Consider the following 25,016-nt stretch of genomic DNA (forward strand, 5'->3'; position numbering starts at 1 on the left):
ATAAAAAGAATTTGGCATTCACAGACTATAAAAATATTACCATTCGTTATTTCGGCTACTGGCATTATACCTAGCTCTCTCATTAAAAATTTAGGCGAATTAGATCTATCAAAAAATTTATATATCTTTTTATTTTAACTTTTGCATCTTTATGCAAAAGTCGGTCATTTTGAATACATGTAGGATAACGAAAGATTTTTTAAATATTTATGTTGAGGGATCAGTTGGATTTATAGGCCCTGTTAGGAGTTCTACTGAGCCAAACCCTCTGATATGAAAATATCTGGAGTCGGTGAATTATTTTCCCATTTGATCTCTGGTGAGTCGACGTGTTGTTCTTGTATTATTTTGTATTTATTTTGCTTACATATATAATGCGCTTGCATAATGTTGATTGACTAGATGATCATTTATGGAAAAGTGTGTGGAAGGGTTTAGTTTTTCCTATAGGGAAGATTTAACCCGGACAAAAAAACTTACATCGGTAAACTGCACAAACAGAACCTTCTTTTTGGGACATTTTTATAATTTGTTTATCAATTTTTATAAAAATACAAATAAGGAAACTTAAAATACCGCCACCAAACCCTAAACAAATCCTATTTGCCGCCATTGACAGGAATTTCAGCGTCAATTTGCTACTCTAGCACCTCTAACGATCAGAGATTTTGATATTTCCAATATTTTACTGGATGTATTATTTTAATAAATTATTTTAATGAAGACCAAGGAGACTGGAAAACACAAGCCCGCAAACCTCGGAAACGCACGCGACCAATAACGGGTACTAGGAAAGACACCTCTTTACGCGCCGTCGAACGTAAATTCTACATTCACGCTTGGCGTTTTAGCCCGAACACTGAAATCGCGCATATAAATACCTTTCTTAGGTCTATAGAAGCAAACATAGATTTTGACATTGTCAAATTGAATGCGAAAGGGAACTACAGTTCCTTTAAAATTGGCGTTCCTCAAGACAAAGAAGACACATTCTTAAACGCAGCAAATTGGCCGGCAGGAATTTCAATTTCAAAATATAAATTCCTAGGAAAAAGCGTGCCGACTTAATGGCGATACTAGAATTAAAATATCAAAATGTTCGTGGCCTAAACACGAAAATAGATGAATTTTCAAGAAACGTTATCTCACAAAATTCAGAAGTAATTGCTTTGACAGAAACATGGTTGCAAACCTCTGTTTTTGACAAGGAACTGTTTACCGATCAGTATACAGTACATCGGCGGGATCGAGACGGGCAGCGAGGGGGAGGGGTACTTCTTGCTGTCCGCAAACCACTTGCATCGATGCGCGTAAAGGAACTAGAAACAGACGGCGAGCATCTATGGGTAAAGGTAGTTAAATCTAACTTTACCGTAGTCATATGTGTTACGTATTTTTATTGCTCAGACGATACTGAAATTAGACGCAACTTCTATGAGCATCTAGATACTAAATCCAATTTATTATTAAATAAAAATATTATTATACTGGGTGATTTTAACCTACATAATAAACCTGAGGACGTGTTAAACGACTTTAAATATTTTTGTGGTTCAAATGGATTAACTCAGCACAGTGAAGTATTAAACAGTTATGGCAATATCCTGGACCTCGTCCTAAGTAACTTGTCCCTGTGTGAAGTGACTAGAAGCGAAGAGCCGCTAGTCAAGGAAGACCATCATCATCCAACACTGGCCGTCGCGGCGCGTCTAACGCGAGCCGCACCATCACATAGCAACGGCCACAAACATCACCGCGCCCGCGCCCGCCCCGCCTCGTCTACACACAATATCAACTGCTACTCGCAATATAACTTTAAACGTGCTAATATAGAACTGTGTCAAAACATTCTGTCACATTTTGACTGGAAATTTCTTAAAAGTATACATTCTGTTGATGTTGCGGTAGAGTATTTTTATAATGTTTTAACAAGTGTTTTTGATTTATGTGTTCCAATTAAGAAGTCAATAAATGTGAGTGCAACCTACCCGGTATGGTTCACAAAATCAATTATTGACAAAATAAAAATCAAGGAAGCGCATCGCAGAAAATATAGAGTACACAAAAAGCAATCAGACTACTTATTGTTTTCTGCGATGCGATCCGAGCTCAAAAAAGATATTGTCATAACTAAACGACAATATTTAAACAGAATTCAGGACGGGATTAAAGACAATGTCAAATGCTTCTGGGATTTTATAAAATCACAGAAAGCTAACTCCAGGTCACATAACGGCCTGAATAGTGGAGACAAATTTATAACGGACTCAGAATCTATCTGTCAGAAATTTGCAGACTACTTTCAATCTGTGTATGATAGTGAAACCCCTAATCTTAGTACAGATTTTACGCGAACAGAGGTCCCATGGAACGTAGGTAACATTTCCCTAAGATTAACGAGCCCGACAGAGGTAGAAGCTTATATCCGTAAACTGAAGACTGACAAGGCTACAGGGCCGGATGGAATCCCTTCCAGTACTATCATTAGCATAGCGCCAATGATAAGTGAAGCTCTTTGTCATATATTTAATACCAGTATTTTGACTTCTACTTTCCCCCAGATATGGAAACTGACCCGAGTCAGTCCCATTTTCAAGGCTGGTGACAAGACAGACGTCAAAAACTACAGACCGGTAGCCGTATTATCAGTGCTACCAAAACTATTTGAAAAAATGATTTGTGACAAATTAAGTCTCCAGATTATGCCATTCATTGGAGAAAATCAACACGGTTTCCTTCCAAAGAAATCAACAGTCACAAATCTGCTTACTTTCTCGAGATTGGTAGCCACCGGTTTAGACTCAAGGCACCAAACAGATGTAGTTTACACCGACTTTGCCAAAGCATTTGACCGTGTTAACCATGATATCTTACTGAGGAAAATGTTTAAACTAGGCTTCGACCTACCAACACTAAACTTTTTCTCATCATATTTAAAATCCAGAAAACAATTTGTTTCGGTAAATGGACATAATTCAAAAAAATTCTCAGCGAAATCTGGAATTCCTCAAGGGTCTAACCTCGGACCGCTGTTGTTTCTAATACTAATAAATGACATCCAAAACTATGTTAAGAATAGTAAATGTCTACTGTTTGCAGATGACCTTAAAATTCTAATGGAAATAAGCTCCCAACAAGACTGTCTTAAAATGCAAGCTGATCTGGATGCACTATCTGAATGGTCGTTGATAAACAAATTAGATTTCAATACAAAAAAATGTGTCACTATGTCTTACACTCGCTCTTTAAACACTATACTTTACGATTATAAGATAAAGGGCGAAACACTATCACGTGTAAATTCCGTAAAGGATCTCGGTGTCGTCTTTGATCCCGAACTGAAATTCTCTGGCCATATATCGCAGCTCACTCAGTCTTGCTACAAACTTCTTGGGTTCGTCATTAGGACATGCAAGCAGTTCAATAACCAAGATGCTATGTTAGCATTGTTCGATGGCATACTGAGAAGCAAGCTGGAGTATGCGAGCGATGTTTGGGCACCGTACCACCAGAAGTACATTGAAACGATAGAGCAAATCCAGAAGAAATTCCTCAGGTATGTCTATATGCGGACGCATGGAACCTATCCCAGGTTCATGCACCATATCGACTTACTTGAGGAAACCAATTCTGTGAGTCTGGAAACTAGGCGGAAAGCAAGCCTAGCCACTATATCTTTCAAAATTTGGAACAATTTTATTGATAGCCCATTCCTCTTGGGATGCTATGATTTATATGTACCAGACCACTACAGCCGAAGTCGATACCATGACTTATTTAGAGTACCAAAAGGCAAAACCGACGTCCTGGCAAAGCATAGCATGACGAGGGGAATGGTGCTGTTGAACGAACTAGCAAAGAATTTGGATGTAAATGACTGTTCTTTAAACGACCTAAAACAATTATTGAAGAGTCACTTACCCAAATGCTGATATGTTGTAAAATTATACTGTTTGTAAAATTGTACTGTAACTGGAACGAATGTTCTGTTGTACAATAAAAAAAAAAAAAAAAAAAAATAAAAAATAAAATAAAATATTATAGGGTTTTTGGTGAGACTAACGTCCTCGACGGAGTGGGTAAGAAGAGGAAGATGGCGCTGAAAAGAAAAATCTAAATTGTCAGTAAATAAATTGAACAGTTATTCAGTATTAATGACTGTCTAGGACCTCGTGAAGGTTAAATACAACGTGTTCCTGTAGATAACGTGTGACCGCCAACACAGACTTCTGATTCCTACAAACTAACTTACCAATGCTGATATCTCTGCGAAGATTTAATAATAATAATAATAACATCGCATTTAAATAGCGCAGTTTAGTGTCATTTCACGTCAAGTGCGCTTTACTATAACAAACATAAAAACAGTAATTTAGTATTAGTGATCATGTTCTTAAAATTATTCCTACAGTGTGCTTTACCCAAAACAGATCTAATATTATGACACTAAATATACAGTTTATATAAAGTGATGACAAAACTTAGAATAACAATAACAGCGGGACAGGACAAAATAAGGACATTAAAACTAAAACGTAATATAAAACATGAGGCAGTTTATGCGCAGAAATGATAATCTTCTGAGCAGACATTTTAAAAAAGTACAATAAGGAGGCAACCGAAACCAAAAAATTACCGGAAGTTTTAGAATATGGCTTATTATAAAATTTTGAAAAGAAGTTAAGATTTATGAATGGTAATAATTTTGTTTTTAAATTCAGCGAAATTCTGGAGATTAGTAAGAGCTGAGGGAAGTCTATTCCAGATGAGCGGGCCTGTTATACGAAAAGAGCGATCATAGTAAACGGCTAGATTTGACCTAGAAAGTTCAATTAGACGATTACTAACATCTAGATCTGCTGACCTTAGAGTAGGTAAGCTATCTATCGCGTAAGTTTTGTCGGACACATAGTTCCGATATATATGCTGGCTGGAATTGACTTAGTGGGTCTTTCACTGTCCTCTCGATAAGTATTCATAATAATAAATAAACAATCCTAATATTTTTTGTATTCTCATATTGCTTTTGAAATGTGTTTTGTTTTTGCCGTGTGATTTGCAAAGCCAGTACCTACGTTCGATTCGACGGTAGACATCCTTATCCAATTAATCAATTATTCATTCCAATTAATTTTGCTGTGAATCAAAGTTTTCCGAGAACCTATTTCTCCCTGTGTGGCAAAATTTTACGATTCGCCAAGTTTATAACTGCTCGCTTTGACAAGATATTAATTCGGGATTTGGCTTTGACGCGTTCTCGACACATCGTCAATCCGCCGTCGGCCTTTAGATGTCGCCTACTGTCAGCAGCCGTGTCTAACTACCAACACGTGGCGGAAGGAAACTCACACGTGTGAGGATTCGACAGAACGATGAATATCTAAATTGAATCCAAAACAATACATAATTTACTCTGCACGCAAATATTCTTCAGTTCTGATACTATGTATGAAAACCATAAAATTATTTTTAATCTCTTAGGGGTACCCCAAGGCTCGCACCTCGGACCACTGTTGAATATGTAAATATTTTACGGCAGTAAGTGCTACAAATTTTTAAATAGTTATAACAACCCAAATAAACTTAATATAACATAGACGACGAACTAGTACAATTTTAAAAAGAAATGAGTACATTAAAAAATACATTTAACATTTTCAATAAAAATATGGATGTAATATAACATTAATATTTATTAAATCTATAGCAATCGTCAACTCGCCACATATTTATTAGTATTTAGCCCTGATAAAGAGTGAGCAGAATATAAGCGAAACGGTTCCATGATAACTCAACACATCTTTGAAAAGTGATATAAAGCCATTAAAATTGATGAAAAAACTAACATATAAACCTAACCTACACAATCCATTTAATCTAGTTTTTGTTTCATCACTTTTCATGACTTTGTATCACTTTTCAGTGTGTGTTGAATTGTCATTTTGATGAGTTTTCCGGTAACCAAGCGAAACCCAATTGGATAGGTTAATATTCTTAAATTGAGGTTAAAACAATGTTTTTCTACTTAATACAAAATTTGAAAACAAACCTAACCCAACCTAACATAAAGTAACCCCAGAGACAAATGCAACACATCCTGGAAGATTATTGAATCACTGCTGGGTGGATGGTGGTTTAATGGAAAACACGTGTATGCTGGTGGTCTCGAGCGAAGAGAGAGCCAATGAAGGGGATAATCTATTGGGATATACTTTACAATATCGACCTACAACGGATGAGTATGGAAGAAACAAATGTTTAATAATAAGATACCTACCTTCGTTCAGCCAATTGATGATATAGACCCACTTGCTACGGAACGAGGAATTGGAAATTTTTTGCGGTATCACATTTTAAAATAATGTTTTACGCAAATCGGTAGCAGGTATAAAACCTGATATGATTTGAGATTTTCACGATCAGAGGTATTATCGTGATTATTTTCGGTTTATTATGCCGTGTCACACTTCCTCCTTCTTCCTCCAACGTTTCAGAGACCGTTACACAGTACGTCATCAAGGCAGATGTGTAAATTGTGGTGAAGTGTGTGTTTATGTACTTAGAAGTGATACCATGTTGCGCGTGTCAATCCTCTTTTGATCAGTATTTCAGTATAAAAATTAGTTAATTAATTAATGTGATTTTAGGCGTCTAAACGCCTAAAATCACAACTAATTTTGGTGTAACTTTTGCTAAAGACGATGGAAGCGGGACATGGCATAAGATCCCAAAAAATAATCACTATTATGTAAAAAAACAAGTTAAGTACCTATTTAAAATCAGTTGATGAATAGTTAGGTACCAAAGTGTATAATATATTTAGTATCCTTAGATATTGTATGTTTTACTGATTTTATTTATTTCATTTTATTTTTATTGCAGAAACAAACAGTACATAACTACATAGAGGACAATAGTTCCAAAGTTATACAATTATTGGTACCAATGACATGTCGCATTAAGGGTTATATAGTATACACCACTTGTTGTAGGTATTTGTTTTCAAATGTTTCTGACTTTCACCTTTCAATGTGTTCTAGGCCAGCATTTCAAATTATGGAGAGAGGGAAGGTGAATTTATAAATTAATTTTAATTAAATTGGCAAATTTCAAAATTATATGGAAGATTGGAGTCGAATTCAGACTTAGAAGAGATGAGATGTTGAATGGAGGGGAGGCAATTTTAGATAAGGTTTGATAGAAGAGAGGATATTTGTTTAGAGAGGGACAACCAAAAATGATGTGATCTAAAATTACCACTTCTAGACCACAGAATGTTGACAAGTTAAATAATTCACATTCTAGATGCTGAACTTTCACCAGGGCAATGCTGAGATTGCGTACTTCTCTTCAACTCTGTGTTCCAAAATGATCTAATAATACCTAAATGTTGTGTTGATACTTATATAAAATACGAAACGCAGAAATGTCACGTTCCATCCGTCAAAGAACCGAACGTCATGGAGTTCAGCGCATATCCTGGAGTAAATAAATAAACACAGTAATATACCAGTCATGTGGGGAGTGGGTGAGGTCTTTCGGTCTAAAACGTGACTTTGAGCTAATCCCGCGCGGCTTGAAGTGATCCCTTTTCTAAACGTCCTGAAAAAAACACATTATTGGATTTGCTAGGGACTACCTAGTGTTTTATGTGGGGTTTTGGTTTGTGGCTTATTTGAGATTTAAATTTCAAAAGCTCAAAATTATTTTTAATTGAATACGCATCTACGGGCTTAAGGCAATGGAGTGTCTTTCTTTACAAGTTAGACTTATGTAATACCCCAACGGCACAGAGGAAATCTCTTTGACTCTAGACCCTGGGGTCACTTTTGCGGTACCCTGTGTGTAAGTGTGTGTATAAGATTTATTACGATAGATGTACTATGTTGTAGAAGAGTCTGATAATGTGCCCAAATTAAGGTCAATTTTTACTTAATTCGGATAAAAAAATTATTAAACTTGTTCAAATATACTCTTAGGCAATAGGTAGGTACCTACTCGCAAAATGGTTGGTGCGCTAAAAACATTGGCAGTTTATCCCCTACGCCAAGTACACAATACCTACTAGCAATTGTGAAGCCTGTATCGATATGCTGGAATTATCCATATGCAAAGTGTGAATTCAAGTGGGGCCATCTCGGCGCGACAAATAAATGTATTGCGTCTTCGGGTATTTATGCCTCACCGACGAAATCCGAGGTACAATGGTCTACAGTCATCCGAGGTACAATGGTACAATGGTTTAACTAAATATTTTATTGTATAACTTTCATTACTAATATTTCCTTTGATTTTTGGTAGTATTTATTATTTTTAGATTGACTGAAATTTTGGGAGTGTGTAACTTTAACCCTCCTTAGCGCTCGCCGCCAACACTTTAAGGTTTTATATAAATTGACAACATTGGTTTTCTTTGGTGGGCGTTGTTTAAAAAGCTTTAACTCTATAATAGCCCCAAATGTACCGAGTAATAATGAAAACTTACGATCAGATTTGGACAAGTCACCAGAATGTAAAAATAATATGTAAACCAGCCTTATTTAATTAAATTGTTAACTTGTTCTCATCTTCATCCGTTCAATCCACTGGAGGTATTACCACTTTTGTAAAACAGGCAATCACTGTTTATAATTCAAGATATTTTCCTTTAACGATTACCAGAGACGTGTGAATAAAATAAGGTTGAAATGGAAATCACTTCTATTGACACATGAATAAGATAAGTTTAGATGGGAATCAGTTCTATTGACACATGAATACGATAAGGTTGGATGGGAATCACTTATATTGACACATGAATCAATTCTAACGGCGATACTGTTTGATTCTAATGGTCATGTGATTCTGATTGGCTAAATAATATCGTTGTCCATTTCTGCAGGTGAACGAAGCCTTCGAAGTCCTGAAGAAGAGGACTTCGTCGAACCCGAATCAGCGCCTGCCCAAAGTGGAGATCTTGCGGAACGCCATCGAGTATATTGAGGGTTTAGAAGAGGTCCTGCACGGGGCACAGCATAAGGGTAGCCACAGTAACCATAACAAGTATCTGGTGAGTTATCGTAATTGTTTTTTTGAGTTACTATGCCATGCGCTCTCATTTAGCCAATGTTTCTGACAACCTTTCATTGTTAATTATAAAGGCAGAGGTAATCAAAGACCTCAAATCGTAATATCGTTTCGTCTTAATATCGTCTTGCTGTGCAGCAATGTTGATGTAAGCAATATTAACTCACTGGGGGAGTTTCTGGGGAGATATAGGGGGTGGTGGTGGCCTCAGATGCAACGAGGGTCGAGAGGTGGCGAGAACATTAAAAAGGTGTGGCATGAATTTATTTTTGTAAAATCACATGACCGTTCATTAACAAATTCATGGGAGATGTAAGCATATAATGCATACACATTGTATAAAATGGTCCACATTCATAAACATACTAAAATACAAAGTGAGGATACTAACGTACATCTTTAGATATATCCTAAATAAAGATTTACTCAGAATTGCGTACTTTGCCTTCTACCAATCAATAATTCAATATTGCATTATAGACGAAAAAAATGAGTATGGATAATTGTTAAAAAACGAGATTGCAGGCTCTTAACGAATGAATTAATAGGTTTTAGTAAAATACGAATACGTTATCACGATTTCGGAACACGTGTTCATAAAAATCCAAATATTTTCGCATTCCGTCATTGTGCAGCGTATCCGGGGGTAAAATACGCAAACTTCGGGGGCAAAATTCGGCATAATTTTTTAAGTAAAAAGGTTTAATCTTTTTTTTCGAAATTCGAATGTTTTAAGGTAGTTTTTAGGAAAAAAAAATCAATTGTTTGTATGGGAAAATAAATTCTCTTCTGTGGAAAAAAAAATTGTATTGGAGTATGGAAATTGGAATTTCGTAAAAGATATTTACCCCCGGACACACTGTATATTATCAATGCAAATGCAGGTGTATGAACACATGTTTCGATATTTTAGAAATTTACTAAAAGTTTATCAGAAATTCTCCCGCTTTTAACCGGATTAACAATAATTTGATAAATTGAATTCGGAGATTCTTAATAAATTAGCAATACTTACTATTTTTTTCAAAATTTAATGCCATTGAAATATAATATAAGGGCCAATTACACCTTAAATATATTGGAGTAATTTTTTAAATAAATTAAGGAAAGGATCAGAAATCACAAAAAAACCCTAACTTTCATCTTAAAAACAGACTGAAAGAATAAACTGAATAATTTAACATATAAAGAAAAAAATACCATAATAACACATCCCCCATACACTACATCTTATACAAGGTGTCCGGGGGTAAAGTGCTCTAACTTTGGGAGTTGATTCTACATGATGCTAGAAGTAAAAAATATAGTGACTTTTTCGAAATTCCATTATATTTTTCTCATACAAACAATTCAACTATTTTAGATTAAAACTATCTTAAATAGTTGGAATTTAGAAAAAACTTTTTTCCTGACATTTATTATTACATAGAATAATGCCCAAATCAGCACATTTTACCTCCGGACACCCTGTATATTACAATATGTGTTAAAACAACAGACCGGAAATTGGTCAAATAAGCAGTAACAATAATTCCGCACTCTTCAGGTATGTACCGCTCCATTGCTTGCTGTCAACTAATTATATCAGAATCTGTATACAATCTACAACATAAATATCAAAGCACAATGACATTTGACACCATTTACAAAAATCATGACACATTCACATTATGACATTATATCATATAAACATATTATCTTTTATGTATACATATAACAACCGATCAAATTTCTGATATTACACCTTTAAACTAGGACAATTTTTTAAAAAAGTTACCCGGAAAACAGAGCTTTTGACTTTTGTGTCGTGTTATCCTTTGAATTGACCTCGATACCGATTCAGGAAGTACCTACCCAGCTAAAAAAAACTCCTACCTATCTCGGCAATAATATTTTTGTAATTCTTACGTTGCTGGCAACACTGGGGCATCCGATAACGTTTGATTTATCCAACGGCCGCTAGGGCGATACGCGGCGCTCTATTTATATCACCTGACAAATAAATATCTCTCTGAATGAAAAAAATATATATATCTCCTTCGCGACATCTGTGAAATGCAGATTAAAGCGTTTGATAAAGCCATACTTTATGTAAGTGCTGTGATTAGGACAACGATAAGATTGCCAGCAAAAGAGGATATGGCACAAAATAAATTATGTTTGAAATAAAAGACGATGTTTTCAAATACTCTAAATACTTTTTTATAACCCTAAAAAATATTTTTTATCAGGCTCAACGATTTTCACAAAACGAACTTTTTTTAAAGTTATCGCTATGAAATTGGGTTGAAACACAATCTCTGTATTACCGGCTGTAACATTTAAATAATATGTATAGTTATGATTTATCGCAGATCCATGAAAATCATAATCTGAAGCAGTTTTAATTTTAAAAATGAAATAAATAATTTTTTTATTTAATTATAATAAAATTTTAGAATATAATAATTAAGTTCTGCAAGTATTTGTTGGTTTTTGTTATTGTTACAGCTTTCAAGGCTTTATTGAGATTTGATTTTAATTAAATTAAAAACTAAATTAAATGGAATTCTACGAATTAAACACAAAAATAATAAATAAATAATTTCAACAAGTTGGTGAAAGGACATTGGGTAACTCACCGCTAAGTCTTCCGACAAGAGTATATTTGTACCTAGAAAATTGTGATTGGTGAAAGCGGAAGAAAGAACTATAATTAATCAAAGAAATTATGCCTCTCCAAGGATTCACATAAACTTCCTAAAGTCCTTTTAATTTTTTTTAGTGAATTGATTATGAATATAACGAATTCCATACACAAGTTTTTTTTTAAATTTCGTAAGGCGAAGCTTAATGCTAAATCACTATTTTGATTCATCGTTATTACGAATTGGTGTACATTAGAAATACCAAAAAATATGCTTTCAATAAACTGAATGTTTTTCTATCGTTTTGCTTGAGTAGAATACAAATATTAAAAAAAACACTCAATAAAAAATATAAATGTAAACTACAATTTTTTTTTTCAATAGATATGTATGAACGCGTGAAAGAATAAAATACAGTATAATAGCTAAGATTATCTGTGACAGTTTCACTTGATTAACTTTTTTGCTTTCTTATAAAATTGTTTACAAAATAAATAAAAACCAGTTTTGTGCTTGAAATTGAACGTTTCTAGATTCCGTTTGTCAAGCGATTTTAATGCCTATTACCTACAATATAAGGTACTAGCAGTTAAAAACCCGCTCCGCGGGTTTTTTTCTGCTAGGCCCTGCGGGCGGCTCTTCGTTGGGCTTCGCCCATTTTAAGTGATATTAACAACAGTTACATTTAATAGATAGATATTAGGACGTTCACAGAGAGAGGGTGAGTATATATATTGTTAAAACACGGAACAGAAAGGAGTTAATTAATAATAACATGCTAAATTTACGCATAATAAGAATGACAGTTGTTTGAATAAATTAAATTTTACGTATTTGTGATGGATTATTTCAAATGAAACACTATTATTGACTACATGTCTACAACTGATATTAACTGTTATCTTAGGTACCTAATATAATTAGCTCATAGGAGACTTGCAGTGCTTAAATATGTGTTACAACCGTCAATGTCTATAAGTTGAATCAATATCGTTTAGTTTGTCACAATTAAAGATAGTTATAACAAAGTTGACTTAAATAATAGATTATTACATATTGATTAATTGTACCCGTGTTTATGAATAAAAGGAGGGTAATTGTGCGATGAGATTAGAAGTCGGTTTAATTAAAAGGTGTTAATTTTACTCCAACTGGTGGTAATTCTTTACCTACAACTGTTACTGTATCTAATAAAGTTTAAAGTTAGATTATATATACAACATCATCAGGAGAGTAAAAATCTATATATAAAGGTAGATTATTACAATATAGCGCCCCTGAGGTGATATCTCACAAAAGCGGCGCTATGCAAATTGTCCAATAAATAAATAAATATAATGTTTACATTTTATTGTGTATACACCGAAATCAAAAATTAAATATAGATTGCAATTGGGAAAGAAGAAGTGGAAGGAGGGAGGGGGGAGGGGTAAGAGTAGGCTGGGTTTATAATAATTAGGAATTACAATATCGTTAGACGGGAAAGACCAGTTGAGTGGGAAAATATTTAAAAGAGAGTTTATAAAAAAATTCTTGTTAATTATATCTGCTTTTATATTAACATGTTTCCTCGTTTCCAAAATTTATATATTATTTATAGTGAAGTATTTTAAGACCTGAAAAAAACAAATAGCATACAACCTTAAAACAATATATCCATAAGACAAATAGCATTTAATAACGGTTATTCTAATAAATTGATAGTTGAAATACTAAATAAAAAAATTAAACATATTCTCTTCAAACGGTTTTTCTAAAGATAGAAATAAACAATGGAGTAGAATTCTGTTTGTGGATAACGATACTTCTAAAATTATATATAAAAACAATCCTGATACTATTCAACTGGCGTTTTACACTAATAACAATGAAGAAATATATTCTTAATAAGAATGACAGTTGAACAAAAAAATCAGGAGTTTAAAAACTCAACTGGGATGATTGTAATTTCTTTTACAAAGGTAGAACCAATAGAAATTTTGAAGTCAGAACTAAAGAATATCGCACGGCTCTAAATGGAAATAGTGAATCTGAGTTTGCAAATCATCTTTTGAATAATGATCACACTTTCGATAAAAAATTCAGGTCTTAAAATACTTCACTCAGGATATAAAGCATCGCAAATAAATAATTTTGAAATTAGAAAACATGTCAATATAAAATCAGATATAATTAATAAACAAAAAAAATATAAATAATAATGAAAAATGCCATTACAAAGTGATAAACTTCCAGAAGAAATCTGCTTGTTAATCGTAAGTACTCAAATATTGTGAGCTGCATATTTAAATATTCGCGCCATTCATTTGGTTCGTTTTTAGACCGCCAGAGGTGCGCTCTGTCGGCGATCTAATCTAAAGCCGTGCGTATCGGCCATTGAAGGATCGCGTGATTTTTTTATAAACGTCAAACATAATTACGTAACTGTGGATAATTTTCACTGTAATGTAATTAATCCAATGGATTATGAACTTTCTAAAATATATTTTCTTTGATATTATCCAAAAATTATATGAGGAGAAACGATGCTTTTGAAGAAATCTCGTATTATTATGAGGCGATCCTATTTTAGTATGAAATCGTGTCATTTTCAAGTTGGCGGAATTTAACCGAAACAGACAATTTAAATTTGACCAATCAGAGGGCCTACACCGTCCAGACGCTGAAGTATTAATACTATCAGATACCAAGAATATACACATTTTTGGCTTGTAGCTTCCTTTTAAAGTCGAGTATGTGTCTAGTGGTAAGGCTCTCAACTAGCAATCTGAAGATTGAAGATCGAAGCGTTCAAATCGTGGCTTGCGCAAGTAAATTGTGTCATTTCAATTATGATAATAATTCAAAGTGTTGTACAGTATATTGGCGGCACGTTCCAGAGTGGAAGATACTCTCAGCATCGCACTGGTGTAATACCACCATTCTGAATTGGAAAGCTGCTTGCAATGGCTTTATCTATGTTTGGTGACCAGATCTGAATAGCCCACTACTTCACCACCTCACTTTTCCCCATTTCGTTCCCCTCCCAACTACCTTCTGCCTCACAACATACCCCAATTGGGGATGCCATGGCTCCTGACAGTTGGGAGCAATAGCGACTCTTGCCTCTTGTGCAATATTCTGGCCAATAATGTTATAGTAACAAAATTTGAATAAAACCTTAAGATAACTTGAAAATCAACTTTAAAATTTGATCAATTGCCCAATACTGTGAAACAACCCGCACTTAAGTTTTAAATTTTATTAAGATTTTCTTCAAAATATTCGTAACCCGATTAAAAACGGGATTGCAGGTCTTTAACAAATGAATTTGTAGGTTTCCAGATAAACTTTTGGTAAATTAATTGTATAGCGCCCTTCGTGGCAGCGTCCTCCAACCACTTCAAAAAACTCCAGTTTTTTTAGTATTTTCAAGGTAATTTTTTATTTATTTATTGGATGATTTATATAGCGCCGCTTTTGTGAGATATCACCTCAGGGGCGCTTTACAGTTAATGCAGATATTACAAAAAAAATATAAATATTACAAATTGAAATTGAAATTAAGTTAAATAAAATGAAGTACAGAAACAGGTGACACGAAGATGGAGAATCTGCTGCAAGAATCCTATGTGGTGAGGAAACTGGACCAGCTGCTGCAGCAAGAAAGTGCACCGCGTCCACCAACAGTGCCAGCACGAGGTTCGTCATCCATCCAGGTATGTGTCTGCTGCTAATAGAGCGCTGACACAATGTCCTCTCATGGATTCCAGACCTTGGCAGCACCGCTGTGACATTCGACGAAGGTAGAGATGGAGACTCTGCAGCAAGAATCCTTGGTGGTGAGGAAACTGGACCAGCTGCTGCAGCGAAAGAGTACACCGTGCCCACCAACAGTGCCAGCACGAGGTTCGTCATCCGTCCAGGTATGTGTCTGCTGCTAATAGAGCGCTGACACAATATCCTCACATAGATAACAAACCTTAGCCGCACATCTGTGACGTTCGGCAAGTCCATCTCCTTGTACACTTGTTCCTGGTGATTATGTTAGTGGTGCATTGTCATAATAAATTACCCTGGGCACTTGTTAGGGCTTCCAAGAATTCCATTGAAAACATCTGGCGTACCTACAGTTACCGATTCTCGTCCCAAGTTCAACTTCATCGAATTTAGAATATTTTTTAGCACAATTTTCGATAATTCATTTTTAACACACTGCACTCTAATCACATTACTATAAAGTTCTGATTACTAATTGGTAAGTTAATTTAAAATGTTGATTGACTGATTTTTAAAATAATTTCAAAGGGATGTTGCCTCGTTTCCCTTGAAAATACTAAAAAAAACACAAAGCGGTTGGAAGACGGCATGACGCGTCCAGCTGCCACAAAGGGCGCTAACTAACTAAATGAGGCAACATCGCTTTGAAATTATTTATAAAATCAATCAATCAACATTTTGAATAAATTTAAAAACCAGTAATCAGAACTTTATAGTAATGTGATTAGAGTGGAGTGTGTTCAAAGTGAATAATCGAAAATTTTGCTAAAAGATATTCTAAATTCGCTCGCGATGAACTTGGGACTGTAGGTAACTGTAAGTACGCCAGATGGTTTCAATGGAATTCTCGGAAACTCTGAAGGCCCTAGCAAGTGTTTTGGTAAGCCCAGAGTAATATATTATCCCAACCGTCGCTATTTATTGCGGGCAAAATGCACCACTAACTAACACAATCACCAGGAACTGGATTACAAGGAGATGAATGATGGACTCGCCGAACGTCACAGCGGTGCTGCCAAGGTTCGTTATATATGAGAACATATTGTGTCAGCGCTTTATTAGCAGCAGACACATACCTGGACGGATGACGAACCTTGTGCTGGCACTGTTGGTGGACGCGGTGGACGCTTTCGCTGCAGCAGATGGTCCAGTTTCTTCACCACCTAGGATTCTTGCTGCAGAGTCTCCATCTTCTACCTTTGTCACCTTTTCCTGTACTGCATTTTAATTAACTTAACTTCACTTTGTATAGCGCTCCTGAGGTGATATCTCACAAAAGCGGCGCAATACAAATTGTCCAATAAATAAATAAATAAAAAAGAAGAACGTATTATCACGACGTCGGAACTCGTATTCATAAAAATCCTAATATTTTCGCATTTCCTCATTATCTATAATATCAAGACTGAATGTACACCGTATTCCGATATATTCGGAATTTACTAAAACGTTTTTCACGAAATAGCTAGCAATCCTTTCTTTAATCAATAATTTGAATAACCTCAAATGGCTGGGAACCCTAACTTACCATAATACTATATCTGCGTCCTATTAAATACAGTTATATGATCCAAGGATAGAACTGGAGAGATACCTAGGAGAGATTGAAGCTAGTAATAAAATAAAAGCTAGTATTTATTTTAACGATGTCGGAATTAGATTCAAACGACGCAGATTTGAGACAGATCTTTCTACTCACTGAAAGGAACTGATGCATACCAAGAATATTATGCAACGTATTTTATTAATTTTTTACTCTGTTAGTACACTTTTTTTGTCTTGCATCTACGGCAACCCACACGGAGAAAAATAAGTATATTACTAATTTATTAAGAATCTATTCAATTATTTTTGCAATCCGGTTATAAACGGGATTGCAGGCCGTTTAATGAATGAATTAACAAGTTTCCTAAAAACTTTTAGTAAATGACGACTATATTATCGCGATGTCGGAATACGTGTCGGAAAAAGGTGTCACATGATAATATATTCGTAAATTACTAAAAGTTTATCAGGAAACCTGTTAATTCATTCGTTAAAAGCCTGCAATCCCGATTTTAACCGGATTAACGTCTTTAGAGAAATTGTATGATTTTTTTTAAACAAAGAACTTAATAGCTTCTATTATTTATTTTTTTCTAGGAAATGGAGAAGACGAAGGTGGGGTACCTTGTCTACTTTATTTTTTTAATATTTTTTATGTGAAATCGCACAGGAGTCCCAACTTCTCCCAACCGTCTACAGCCAGTGAGACTATGGCATCCTCAATCGGGGTATGTTGTGAGTTGCGAGGCTGAAGGAGGAGAAGGAAATGTGGGAGATGAAGGTTGGGAAGTAATTGGCTATTCAAATCTGGTCACCAAACACGGCTAAAGCCATTTCAAGCAATTTTTCAATATTGAATGATGGTCTTACCAGGGTGACACTGAGAGTATCTTCCACTCTGGAACATGCCGCAAATATACTATATATTATTTCGAATAAATAATTTATGAAATAGCACAAATCAAATAAAATTTACTTGCGCACGCCGGGATTTGAGCCCTACCCCCTCGACCTCGAAGCTCATTATTATTAGAAATTTAAAAAATATTTACGGTTTATAAAAATGTACCTAGGTAGGTATTAAAGTACCTACTTATAAATTTCATGACATTGAATGAAATTATTAAAAATTCGAAATATATATTTTTTTAGGCGCAAGGTCTACTATGTACTGTTCACGGAACCGGAATTATTTAAAAAAATAATTATAGATAGAAGATATTTTTCTCGCCTAAGATAATAATGCTTCTACAAAATGTTCTGGCAGAGAATCGTCTCTCCAGACGTTGGTGAGATAATTTTTTGGACACCAGACAAAACAAGCCATCCGTCTTGTCCCACTGTCCAATAATTTATGCAAAGAAGAACGGGAGGGAACGGTGAATTTTACGAATGGATTAGTGTTTAGAATTTCAGATTCGTAAAGAAAATATATTTAAGTTAAGAAAATAATATGTTTAATATTTCGCTTTTTAACGAGGTTGAAGTATTAAAAACCGACATTTTTTTCACTTTTGTTTTCTGTAATGAATTAATGTAAGTCTTGGAAGCGGAAATTAACCCACTTCCCGATATCCTGGGAGCTGAAACTCGGCAGATAGATTCGTTGTCGGTGACAATGCAGTCTGTCAACTTTCGATGACAATCACGAATAAATCGGATGAAGTTACAGCAGTTAAAATACAAAATAAATTTCGGTTCAAACTCCAGTTCCTGGTTAGGAGGGTTCACGCCATTTCTTTAAAGTTTTAAAATTCTTTCAAATATATGTATCATAGACAAAAAAATTTTTTTTTCGAATTGATTTTTGTTCAATTCTATTCTCATGCATACAAGTCAATACTAATAATAATAATATTTTGATGATTTATATAGCTCCGTTTTTGTGCAAAATCATTTCAAGGGCGCTGTACAAATATATAATACACTTCTACAATGATCTACTAACCATATTTTGAGATAATATACAGTACCATACTTACCTGGTAGGTCACTTGAGATTAACACTTAATTAACATTAACTAATTTAGAAACAGGATTTAGGACATAATTGGAAAATTGCACTTTCTCTTTAGAATTGTTTATTTAATTTAAGAGTATGACAGCTTAAAAATTTGAGTTTTTCAGTTTAGACCTGAATTTTGTTGGACTTGTTATGCATCTTAGTTAAGGAGGAGGTTTATTCCAAGCCTTTGGCCCAGATGCTCGGAAAGCGCAATCACCAGACTTAGTGTTTGACTTGCGCTTAGGTTCCATCAGTCTGCCTACAGCTGATGATGTTGCTGATCTAAGAGTTGACTGCCTCAGACCAGTGTTTTCCGGGACGCATAGTTCAGAGATGTAGGGTGGGGCCATTTCATGGATGGATTTAAACAATTTGTACTGGATTCTTTCAGGGCACTTGAGCCAGTGAAGGTTACGAAGGTGTTCTGAAATGTGCGAATATTTAGAGACCCTGGTTATGAGCCGTGCTGCTGCATTAAAGACTGATTATTATATATGATTACAGTTTCCATGAACAATATAAGTTCCAGTAATACAAAAATGTTTATTATCAGTAACTTTGTAGGTTAATAGTAGTGTTTTGTGAACATCTCACTCGGAGAACCTGTGCTGAGGTGTTCGCATGTTTTGCGAACACCTCACTAGCAGAACCTTTGCTGAGGTGTGTTGTGCATCCTTTGTATACTGTGGTTCCATCCATAGCGGCAGTATTATATATTAGGCTAGTAGTAATAGAAGTACATAATAATTTTATGGTATATTCTGTTCTTAAAATCCATGTAAAAGCCCGGCTGGACGGAAAACAAAATAAAATAAAATATAGAAATGATGTACTTAGTAAAAACATTCTCGTAACGTTTTTTTAGTGTGAAAATTTAGAAATTACGCGTTCATTTTCACGTAACGTTTGCTTCCAGTGATGACAACATAATATTATATTAAATTCGAAAAGAAAAATGGCATTTTAAATACGTCGCGATAGCTAATGAAAACATCCTTCCATTTATCAAAATCATTAGATTTATGAACCAATGTGTCAATACATATACTGCCCACAAAAACATTAATCAAAACAACCTATTTTTTACGCATTCAAAAATAAACTAAAATGATCCGGAATAGTAAAATCTGGATTAGAGAAATAAAATAAACTGGGAAACCGAGGCTTGACGTTAAGATTTATCTTCAGAGTGGTGGCAACACTTAAAATATGTATTTTTCAAATTTTATTTAGAACGTTAAAATGGCGGCCTCTGTTTATAGAGTAAGATGGAGTTGTACGCGCCTAATTGGCTATTAAACGTTTTATTTTCGTTCATTTCGACTTCTGACGCGGCCGGAAATACTTCCAAGTTTTGTGTTAATGAAATGTAAATATGAAAATTCTATCTTGTTTATTTTGTCTAAGTATATAAATAGAGCAAATGAACATTCCGTTTTCTCAAATTTCTTGAATTTATCTTTGTATTGTAAAAATAGATACATTTAGGAGTAGGTATATCAATATTTTTTAGTAATGGCATCACCAGGCTTATCTGGCCAGGGTTCATACCAGAGAGCAACTGGACAAGCCCTTAGTAAATGGAGATACATACTTACAAGCAACTCGACTTTCGTTTAGCGTACACGCTATACTACAGGTTTTCCAATAAGAGGTGTTATTTTGAATAGCCCGCTATTTCGGTAGATGTTACTTTTGAAGCTATCATTTTTTGACATTGACAAGTAGAAACTACTCCATTAATAAAAGTGGAACGATACACGCTTCAACAACGCATTGAAATTATTAAAATTCACTCGAGTGAATCAAATGCAAATCATCTTGAGTGATGAGGCCCATTTCCACCTCGGTGGCTTCGTCAACAAGCAAAATTGTCTCATCTGCGGCTCGTAAAACCCAAGAATTATTGTTGAAAAGCCTCTTTATCTTCAACGTGTGACTTTTTGGTGCGGTTTATGGTCAGGCGGAGTCATTGGATCTTACTTTTTCGAAAATGAGGCTGGAGCAACAGTTACGGTGAATGGATCGCTATCGAGAGATGATTAATGATTTTTATGAGCAAAATTGGATGGTATTGATCTGGACAACGTTTACTTTCAACAAGACGGCGCTACGTGCCACACAAGCAACGAAACCATTGATCTTTTACGATTGAATATCAAAATAACACCTCTTATTGGAAAACCCTGTATTTTGCTAGTGTTTGTACTCGACTCGACGCGTCGACTACGGGTTTGACGTCAGTTGCATGCTACTGACAACTACTGACAGTGCTAGTAGCACGCTACGCGAGTTGTATTTGTATCCGCTACTCGTTTCACCGAAATGACGTCCGAGCCTGATTTGAATGTTAAATTAGCTCTGAGGTGGAAAAATTTCCATGTTTGTACTAACCATAAATTACCAGAATACGTAAGAAAGGATTTAGCGGAGAAGTCGTGGATTGAGGTTACAAAGAAAAGTCAATTTGAAGTCATTCTCTTGTAGTTCCTTGGCGGCGACGAATGCACTACAATCAACACTTATTTCGTTCTATGGGTGAACCCAAAATCTTTGTATGTTTCCGGACCATGCACCGGTGCCGAAGGGATCAATGAAGCTAGTTCCTTGGAGCATCTTAAATTGAAATTCAGGTAGAACGAGGACAGCATGAAGAAAATGATATTGAAAGTGAAATGATAATGAAATTCGAAATGAAGTGAAAATAATTATAATATAAATATATTTGGTTTACAAACGGATCCATTATAATTAAAGAAGATAGAAGTAGACAAAAACATCAAGGAAATAAAACACGAAAATGACCTCAATGTAATATTATAGAGGGGGAATAGTAAAAGGCACTGAAAATATTTACAGCATCAAATAAAGATGTTGATCTAGGAAAATATTTACTGCATTAAACAAGGATATTGATCTAGGAAAATAATACAGCATTAAACAAGTATATTGGATCTAGGAAAATATTTACAGCATCAAACAAGTATATTGGATCTAGGAAAATATTTACAGCATCAAACAAGGATATTGATCTTGGAAAATATTTACAGCATTAAACAAGAATATTGATCTTGGAAAATATTTACAGCATTAAACAAGGATATTGATCTAGGAAAATATTTACAGCATTAAACAAGGATATTGATAGAGGAAAATATGTACAGCATTAAACAAGGATATTGGTAAAGGAAAATATTTACAGCATTAAACAAGGATATTGATCTAAGAAAATATTTACAGGATTAAACAAGGATTTTGATATATGAAAAAAACATACAGGACATGACAATACGGAACCTAATTTAACTATTAAATATTCATTAACTTTCAAAGTCTTCTTTAGTTGGGAGTTATAAATTTTATAAAAAACTATATTTAATCTCAGTCCCAGGCTCGCACAGATAATTTTCTTGAATCACTACTTGACTCTACCTCTATACAAAATAAGGAAGTCATTTTATGTGGGGCATATTTATTAATACTTTGGATTTAAGTAATATGAAAACTCAAAAATACTTCTCACTTTTGGCTTTTCATTGTTTTGAAGCCAACCATAATTTCACCTACAAAACTTTCTACTACCATTTCAAGCTGCATCGATCATATTATGAAAATCTAAATTTGAACCACAGGGAGTTAGTTACCTTCACTACTAATATAACAGATCATGGTGCAATGTTGCTGAGATTTAAGAGCTTTAGCTAGAAAATAGCCAATGATATTGAAAAAATAAAAACCGTCGCAGATAACAATCAAGGTGAAATTAAATGAGGAATTATGGAAGCCCTACCATCACAAAAAGTTGAAAAAATCAGCTGCTAAAAATATTATAAAAAGTTTTAAAAATTAGTATGGAAATTTGTTATTAGTAGTTATGTTAAAATATCTTGTATATGTTTTTTTCTCATCCTTGTCCTAAATTAATCGCATAATATATGGCATTTTTTCTTTTACATTTCATCTTTGTTATTTTAATGGTCACCCCTACTTATTTGCTACTTTATTGAAATAGGTTCCTTCAGCTTAGTAGGTAACCATTATTCATCCAACAATATTGTTCTTTCAATATAAATATTACTGTGTGTAATTTTTATTATTTTGTAAAATTATTATCCTCGACACTGGATAGTCCTAGTGAGGTTGATAATTAAAATATACACAGTTTCACCGTGTGTAAAAAAAAATAATAATAAATAAATTAAAATAAATCATTCCCACTTAATGCATGTGCTTCAAAGATTGTAATCAGTTTGATAAGAATAAATATTTGCATAAATTTTTATTCTTTATCTTTCTGCATAAATTCAAGGATTTTTGTAAAGTACATAGATAAACTTAAAAAGATGATAATTTTTAATATTTTTTATTTCTCAGTTTTCCAAGTCAATTTAAATTGTGATTTGAAATTTTTGAAAAAATATCACACTCGTAATAATCAAAATAAAAATATATTGTTTCGTTTGAGCGAAGAGATAACTTGTAGGGATGTTTTAATAGCATCAGAATTACAGATAGTTGCAAAATAAATAGCTTCGATTCATTTTCTTATTTTATGTATTGTAATCAACATCTAGGACATATAAATAAATACGTGTAGGATTTTTTTCAAATAATTATTCATTCATAAATACTAACTTCGGTTATATCTGTCCTGTGAATGGCTCCATGAACTCTAGAACTTGAATTTGCTTTGAATTTAAGTGCCATTTTCAAAATTGGAACTGACTGCATAAAGAATAAATTAATAAATTAAGTACTTACCTATAAAAAATGTTCAAACAAAAAATTATTTTAATTGTCGTTTTCTAAATTGGATCTGATATGTCAAGAATTCAGACAAAGTGATAAAGTACGTACCTACTTATTTTTTCGTGAATGTTTTTTCTTGATCATTCTTCACAAATCCTACAACTATTCAAGAGTCCGAAGGCAAACTGTACAATCTTCGGGAAGTGATTCTGCATGATAGTACAAGTAAAAAAAACGAACGTTTTTTTCGAAATTTCAACGTTTTAAGGTAAAACGGTTGAATTCTTTTTTTGGAATAAATTATAATCTTCTATGGAAAAATATTTTTGAATGGGAAAAAACAACGGATTTTTTTTTCTTTTTTACTTCCACCATCATGCAGAATCACCGCCCGAAGTTTGTGCACTTTACTCCCTGTACAATATCCCGTGAATAATCACTATTTTCCAAAAAAATCGATACAAGTGTTATTGTTGAAGTGATAAATTAAGGACTAAATGCGTTTACACCTTGCGTAGTTTCTTGTCGTAGTAGACGATAGTTTGTAATGCGTGTGGTATGTCTGCTGGCTCTATGCCAAGGTTCTGGGTTCAATCCCGGAGCTCGACGCATACTTGGCCTATTGTTCTTCTTCCTTTTCTTTTTACACTTGATTGGTTTAGGGATAGTGGATTGATTGTATCCGTGAGATGAATAAGATTAGTCTAATGTCTAGATGTCTAGATGTCTAGAATGTGCTGTGCTGTCTGCGCGCTTTTAAGTGGGTGAAATGATGTTGTGCTTTTCCGTGGTCGTGTTGTATATATATTTTATTGTTAATTTGTTCACAATTTAACATTATCCACTAAGACCTGGTGTAGGTAGGTACCAACACATAAAATTAGAGTTGCTGAATACTAAATAGATTCAGCGAAAAAGCAAATAATCATACGTAACATTCTACGATTCAAAAATACATAATTACACGTAACATTCTAAGATTAAATAATACATAATTGTACGTAACATTCTAAGATTCAAAAATACATAATTAAACGTAACATTCTATAATTCAAAAATACATAATGATACTTGTCATTCTAAGATTAAAAAATTCATAACTGTACGTAACATTCCAAGATTCAAAAATACATAATTATACGTAACATTCTTAGATTCAAAAATATATAATTATAAGTAACATTCTAAGATTCAAAAATACATAATTCTTATGTTTTCAATACATCTAATGAATTTTTGCCGTCGTCATTATAATAGTTGGTAGT

General features: G+C 34.0%; 1 protein-coding gene across 2 annotated transcripts in view; it reads left to right on the forward strand.

The window, feature by feature from the left end:
* The window catches only part of nau (myogenic-determination protein nautilus), a 48,245-nt gene that overhangs the window by 10,378 nt on the left and 12,851 nt on the right, over positions 1-25,016 (forward strand). Inside the window, exon 2 of one of the 2 annotated variants that reach the window (XM_089648313.1) lies at positions 8,882-9,049. The exons of the other annotated variant lie outside the window; for it this stretch is intronic. Within the exon in view, the coding sequence (XP_089504439.1) occupies positions 8,882-9,049 (168 nt within the window). The remainder of the gene's footprint in view (positions 1-8,881; positions 9,050-25,016) is intronic. 2 annotated transcript variants of the gene reach the window in all.

The sequence above is a fragment of the Hesperophylax consimilis genome, chromosome 27 (assembly GCF_061612785.1).
Source record: "Hesperophylax consimilis isolate HC1 chromosome 27, BYU_Hcon_1.0, whole genome shotgun sequence".
In the NCBI taxonomy this organism is placed as follows: Eukaryota; Metazoa; Arthropoda; class Insecta; order Trichoptera; family Limnephilidae; genus Hesperophylax; species Hesperophylax consimilis.